The 7,368-nt window shown below is 43.6% G+C and overlaps 1 protein-coding gene across 1 annotated transcript; it reads right to left on the bottom strand.

The window, feature by feature from the left end:
* Positions 1 to 6,270: 6,270 nt before the first annotated feature.
* Positions 6,271 to 7,143, bottom strand: LOC133002963 (odorant receptor 131-2-like). The gene has a single exon (XM_061072553.1). The coding sequence runs from the start codon at positions 7,141 to 7,143 to the stop codon at positions 6,271 to 6,273; it is 873 nt and encodes a 290-aa protein (XP_060928536.1).
* Positions 7,144 to 7,368: the final 225 nt, after the last annotated feature.

Genomic DNA, 7,368 nt, shown 5'->3' on the forward strand with positions numbered 1-7,368 from the left:
CATTTGCCAAAGCTCACTCCAGTTGATCTTTCTCCTCTCCAGGCCTTCCCGCCGCGCCCATTGCCCTTGTTTAGCAAGAGAGACAGCCTTTGCACTTCTTGCAGTCTCCTCCTGTCTGCGCACCTCCTCGACCACCAGCTTCCTGCGTTCAGATGTTGTTGCTTTATGGAACGTTGATTTGCTTGCTGCCAGGCCAAAGCCTCCTCTTCCACGCTGGATAGTCCCCACAATGTCTTGGGCTGATGTTGCTTGCTGCACAGCCTTGGATGATGTCCATTTCCGTCCAGTTTGTAGGGGAGGTGCAGCCTTGCTAATGGTCTGGTCTTTGGAGTCCTTCAATGTCATCTGAAGTCTTACTTTAGAGCACTTGTACTCCTCCGTTAGACTTGTAAGAGGTAGTTCAAGGACCCCTTTGCCATAGAGGCCGACGTTACTCAGACATTGAGGGACACCCAGCCATTTCTTCACGTATGAGGTAATGGTTTGCTCCATCTTCTCCACTGTTGTTATTGGGACCTCATAGACGGTGAGTGGCCACATTACCCGGGGAGAAGTCCAAACTGTAGGCACCAAAGCTTGAGCTTCCCAGGCAGTAGGGTCTTGTTGATGTTCTCAAGACCATCGGCGATGTCCTGCCTTACTTGCTGCACTTGATCTTTATCCCGGAGGCTTTCGTTGTACCATCTACCCAGGCTCTTGACAGGTTGCTCAGACACCGTTGGTATCGGGTCATCTCCAATGCAGAACCTCACATCTTTAAGTTGTCCCTTGACTATGGAGATGCTTCGAGATTTGCTTGGCTTGATTTTCATCCAGGCCCACTTGATGTTATCCTGCAGTTTTGCAACTAGCCGCCTGGTGCATGCTGCAGTGGTGGTCAGTGCAGTCATGTCATCCATGTATGCTCAGATAGGTGGGAGACGGAGCCCTTCCTCAGTTCTCTCACCGCCGACCACCCATCTCGATGCCCTGATGATGACTTCCATGGCCATAGTGAAGGCCAGAGGTGAAATTGTACAGCCTGCCATTATGCCTACTTCCAAGCGCTGCCATGTTGTTGTGAAGTCAGGTGTTGTGAAACACAATTGCAGGTCTTGAAAATAGGCCTTTACCAGTGTAGTGATGGGTTCTGGTAAGTGGAAAAAGTTGAAGGATTCCCAGAGGAGTTCATGGGGAACTGAGCCAAAGGCATTGGCCAGGTCGAGGAAGATGACATAGAGGTCTCTCTTGTCCTTCTTAGCTGTTTGGATCTGGTGCAAAATCATACTAGTATGTTCCAGGCAACCAGAGAAACCAGGAATGCCTGCTTTCTGTACAGATGTATCAATGAACTTGTTCCTTTCCAGGTAAGTGGACAGCCTCTGTGCTATTATACTGAAAAAGATCTTCCCTTCGACGTTGAGAAGGGAGATTGGTTGGAATTGACTGATGTCTGTCGCATCCTTCTCTTTCGGGATTAGCACACCACATGCCCTTCGCCATGCCTTTGGTATTATTTCCTTCTGCCACACTATCCTCATGAGCCTCCAAAGAAAGTGTAGAACATCCGGGGCGTTCTTGTAGAGCTTGTATGGTACTGAAATACTTTTCCTACCAGGGAAAAGGCTCTCCCACCCACGACCTGACTATTCTCTTTGACAACTCTGTGTTAACCCCCACTCAGACCGCTAGGAACCTGGGTGTGACACTCCACAGCCAACTCTCCCTTACTGCCAACATTACTGTAACAACATGTTCCTGTAGATTCATGCTGTACAACATCAGGAGAATAAAGGCCGATTTTTGCTTCTCCGTTTTTTCTAAAACTCCGCCGTGGAACGCCTTCTTCGAGCGCCTCGGAGAGCTTTTCATGCACCTCTGATTTTTCTAACTGTCCGTGATTATTTCGAAGACCCCACGGACAGCCCTTGGCTGTGATTGGTCCGCGAACGTCATCATTTCTGTACGTTTCATTTTCGGATTTCACATTTCCGGACGTCAAACTTCCTGCTTCACAATAAACACAACTACAATTCTAAGATTAATGTGACGTGTGTGTTAAGCCAGCGGAGTTGTCCGGCTGACGGTGGCTCGTTCGAGCACTGACGGCATGTGTGCACGGTCACATACGGTTATAATGAGCTTTCAAAACGGCGCTAGCGGGCTAGCACCCATGCTAACTGCGGTGGTAACAGTGCAAAAACCCGCTGTCACGACTTTAATTCCACTTCTATCATGACACTGTTTCTCAAACACCGTCAGGTTAGAAGCAAACACTGGGTAGTAGTTAGTATAAGGAGTCCCTGCTGACTGTGTGTGGAAGCTGGGGGGGAAGCTAGCTAGCTCCGTGTAGCTTCAAGCTACACGGAGGCTTCAAGCTGTGGAATTAGCAACACAGTTCGAAAACAAGACCGGGGAACCGCTGCGCTAAGAAGCGATTACATCAGCATTTTGACCTGCTGGGTGTCACTTTATTTTATTTAGTTGCCATTGTAGCCTACACTGTGTGTGAGGAAAGTGGGCAGTAGGTAAATAAACAGCTTAGACTTCTTCTGATTACTCGTGAGGTAGGCTTCTCCAAGCTTGTCTTACGTTGCACCACCTACTGTTTGGCGGTGAATTGTTTTCAGACGGATGGTCGTCGGAAAGGCATAAATCAAAAAGACTCTCTGGTCTTCGTGCGTCCCTCTCCGTGAAATGGATACGTACAAGCATAATGGAGCCTTAAGCCCCCTTCTCACTCAGAAGGCGGTGCAGGTTCTGGTCCAGGCCCTGGTCATCTCACGCCTAGACTGTTGTTACTCCCTCCTGGAAGGTCTACCTGCTAGTGCCATCTGACCTCTGCAGCTCATCCAGAATGCAACAGCTCAACTGGTCTTTAACCTACCAAAGTTCACTTTGACTTTTTACTTTACTGTGCTGCGAACGGATTAGGTCCAGTCTACATGGTCAAACGTTATATCTCAGTCTGTTCACTCCGCTCTTCTTCAGCCAATCGGCTTGTTGCTCTCTCACTGCTAGCTAAACACTCATCAAAATCCTGACTGTTTGCTGTCCTGGCTCCTAAATGGTGGAATGAGCTCCCAATCGACATCCGGACAGCAGAAAGTTTACAAATCCTCCGCCGCAAACTAAAACACACCTCTTCCGACTATACCTTGAATACAATTTTAAAACCAACAATTTAGTAACACTTAAATGGGACTTACTCATAGCACTTTGTAGTTTTGCTTTTTAGAAGAAATTGTACTTTCTTGACTCTTGTTGTTCTTGGTCTGTACTCTCATGGTTGAATGCACTTATTGTAAGTCGCTTTGGATAAAAGTGTCAGCTAAATGTAATGTAATGTAAAAATATAGGTTATATCCTGTAATTTATAGCCACGCTGAGCGTTGGCAAATGCACAGATCTGATTTCCTCTTGTTTTCACAGATTTGACACTGCACGGACACTTTCATTATCTTAGCGTAGGAAAACACAATGGTGATGCTCATGATCAGGAAGTAAGGTGGACCAATGGCAGACCTGAGGTGACCCTGCCACATGTGAAAAGATGAACAGCTCATCAGAGGAAACCCTGTGTTGTTTGTAGAAGCTCAGAGATGCTGATGTTGACGGTGAGAGAATAAAGCAGAGCACAGAGCTGAGGCCTTGAATGAGGAGGAGGAAGTGCATAGTGATGAAGAGAAATACGTGTGACCAGAGTGTACACAGATGACAACATGTAGAAAATTATACACAACCAGATTTGTGAATAGCAAAATGTTGATGAAGGAAAAGTGCGATGAAAACCTGAACTAAATTTAATCTGTAATTAATGCCTCCCTCCATCAGAGTTGTTTTTAGCCATAAATGTCAAATCTCCTGGAAGATTAGATGCCTTATTGATAAATATATTCTTTGTATTTTGAATTGTCTCTGCTTTGCATTTAAAATAGTTTTTTACATTTGGACAATGCTCATTGGATATTCATTGTTATATGTCGTGTACAATAAATGGCCGCGGTCAGGAGGGGAGCCGCCTACTTCCCCTAGGTGAGATGTTTAGCTCAGACATATCAAGTTAAACAAACTGAATTAATAATTAACTGTTAATATCACACTGAAATATCTGCATCTTAGACCTCACAAGCTGTTGTTGACTCTAACGCGGGAGAACGAGAAGGTTTAGTTTGATAACAGCGCGGACGACGGACCTGACTTATTAAATCTGTTTGTCTTTCGCTTTACATTTGACATTAGTGTGTTTATTGTTGTAAGAGAATCGTACACAAGTGGATCAATAATAAATACATTACAAGTCTTTGTCGCTGTCTGACAGCGGTGTGCAAACTTTTTTTCCCCGAGGGCCACATAGAGAAAAAAATGCGAAGGACTGTAGTCCAGGCAAAGTAACTCATTTTGGAGCCAAAAATCGAATTAATTGTAAAATAATTTTTTTCAGCATAGATCATTTCTATGAGGTGTCCAGAACAACATACTAGAAATCCTACTTGAGGAAATATGTTTAATTCTCATCAATCCGAGATGTGGCCCTATAAGGCCAGGCAACAATACACCCTAATGGGGCTATTTTTTTCCTTTACGCCTATCAAAATGAAACTTTACACAATGAAAGTACCCATGAAAAGTAACATTTTTTCTATAACAAGTTTCTTTGAAATTTATTTAAATATGCAAATGAGCTATACACTAATCGAATATGTCCAAAATACACCCAAATAGGCTTAATTTTTTCCACTATAAAACTTTTTTTGTATTACAAGTTTCTTTTTAAATGAATTTGAATATGCACATGAGCTCCACACTTATTCAATATGTCCTCATTTGCATAGGCAGAAACACCATTCATTGTATGACAAATACATCGGCCCAATCGTCATCCAATCATCCCACTACCAATGGGTGATGGCACTTCTGCTTTTAGACTGGCCTCTAACCTGAAAACTGCCTGGCTTGGTAGTATCTGCCAGGAGTATAACCCCCCGCCGGTACATGAAATGTCAATTTTCATGAAAACTGTGTGCTCCTCTGTCACCATAGCTGGTGTTTGATTTAAATGTTAACCAGGCACGTGCACAGATAGACCCCTAGTGGTGCTCAAGCACCAGCCCTTTTGCCCTGGATGAGAAAAGTGCCCTTCTGCTGGAGCCCAATTTTTTCTTCATTCATCAATATTTAAGAATAAAAATTACTCTCTCTGTCATCAATTCCCCCCCCAATGTGTTTTGATATCTGACAGGGCATTTATTTGAGTTCTTGTGAGAATTTCGCCCCGACATGCTCCGGTTTCACCACAACATTGGCGCCGCAGAAAACATTACGTCGCAACTGGTCCGACGTTTCCTTAAAAAATAAACCAACAAAAAGCTGAAATGCGTGATTTCAGAGCCTTTGCGCTGTTTACTGCCGTTTGTCATGTTTAATGAAGAGAGAGAGGGAGAGAGATACAGGCAGGCAGACAGACAGACAGACAGACAGACAGACAGACAGACAGACAGACAGACAGACAGACAGACAGACAGACAGACAGACAGACAGACAGACAGACAGACAGACAGACAGACAGACAGACAGACAGACAGACAGACAGACAGACAGACAGACAGACAGACAGACAGGCAGGCAGGCAGGCAGGCAGGCAGGCAGACAGACAGGCAGGCAGAGAATTTAAAGGCAGTTTTACTATTCTACAAATTAAGTTCACTAGTTTTGTTTCATTTAAAATCGTAATTATTGAAATGGTAGGTCTTAAGTTGAGCTACATGACAGTCTGGTGAGTTATATTGTGGTATATTATTAGTGTTGTGCTGCTTATACTTCAACTCTGTAAGAAAACAGTAAACAAAAATGTGTGTGTACTGGGTTGTCAGCTTTATAGAGATTATGAAAGTCACTTTAGATTACTATGCACAACATTTATTTATCTCATTTACAAAATTTGCAGCATAATGCCAAGAAAAGACAGACTCCAAAAGCAGAAGGATAGGGAACTGCAGCAAGCAGCTCAGGGTAGCATCTCTATTTTATATTGGATCAGGCCATCAACAAGTAAAACAAATGAGGGAGAATGAGTAAGTTTTTATTGATTTATTATTATTATTTTTAATTTCATAAACAATTTTGGCGATGGGTGCCCTTTTTTTTTGGTTTGTTTCTATGTGAACAGGCTGTGCACATACTCCATTTCTTTATTTTAAAATAGCAATATAAATCAAGCCAGAGAAGCAATTAAACAACAAAAACGTTTCATAATATAACATGACAATTTGTTAATCGATACACATCTGATCAGTGTTTCTTACGCAAACCACAGAGAGCAAATCTTTTCAGGGCATGAAAAAACATTTCATCCCTGAGGCCATAAATGAGAGGAGACAGACATCTTGGAGCAACAATAAAAGTAATGTAATTAAAGAGCCTGACATTGATAAATAACATGAGATTGAGTTGAAGCACAGCATCTTCTATGAAAGGACACCACAGCTGGATGAGACACAGGAGCAGCTGCAAAGCGTGAAGCCCCACAGTTCTGAGTCCTCTCCATGTGGACTTTTTGTCCTCTCCTGATGCAGCTTTGGCCACTCTCGTTATCTTCACATAGGAAAACACGATTGTGATGCACATGATCAGGAAGTAAAACTGACTAATCGCTGATCTGAGGTGACCCTGCCACGTGTGGATGATGAAGATTTCAGCAGTGCACACTCTGCCCTGGGTGTAGGAGCCGTAGGAGGCCGATGCAAAGAAGATGGAGAGAAAAACGATGCAGGGCAGAGAGCTGAGGCTGTGGATGATGAGGATTCCGTGCAGAGTGCTGCGTGGGGAGCACAGCTCTGCGTGACGCAGCGGAAGGCAAATGGCCACGTAGCGCTCCAGCGTCATCGCAGTCAGAGTGACCGGTGTCACAAAAAGGTACAGCGACGAAATGATATAAATTGTAAGGCACAACCACATTTGTATCGTACAACGATAGTAATTCAAAATGAATAGGATGTTAGCCAGGAATAAAAACAGACAGTCAGACATTAGCGTGACAGCAAATAAGACGTAGCGCATGGTGGTGTAGAAGACCTCCTTGGTGAAAAAGGTTGTAATAAGGAGAAGGTTAATGCAGAGAAAAAGGACGACAAAGACCTGAATCAACATGATCTCATCATTCATCCTGTACTCTGTGGTGATGTTAGCAGCCATTTTTCTCTCTGTCACAACCAAATGTAAAAAACCTTCAGACACTGCCACACTTCGTTCAGCTCTAAAACCAGCTGCAGAACTCAACAAGGGATTATCTCTCTTTGAATCAACAGGTATCAAACACAATACACATTATTTTAGTACATCGTGCATGGACAAATAATTAGAAGGAGACATAAGAGCACAAGACCCAGT

This window comes from Limanda limanda, chromosome 6, assembly GCF_963576545.1.
Source record: "Limanda limanda chromosome 6, fLimLim1.1, whole genome shotgun sequence".
In the NCBI taxonomy this organism is placed as follows: domain Eukaryota; kingdom Metazoa; phylum Chordata; class Actinopteri; order Pleuronectiformes; family Pleuronectidae; genus Limanda; species Limanda limanda.

Bases quoted from the DNA above. Each gene is read 5' to 3' on its own strand.
- LOC133002963 (XM_061072553.1), bottom strand. From the start codon at position 7,143: ATGAATGATGAGATCATGTTGATTCAGGTCTTTGTCGTCCTTTTTCTC.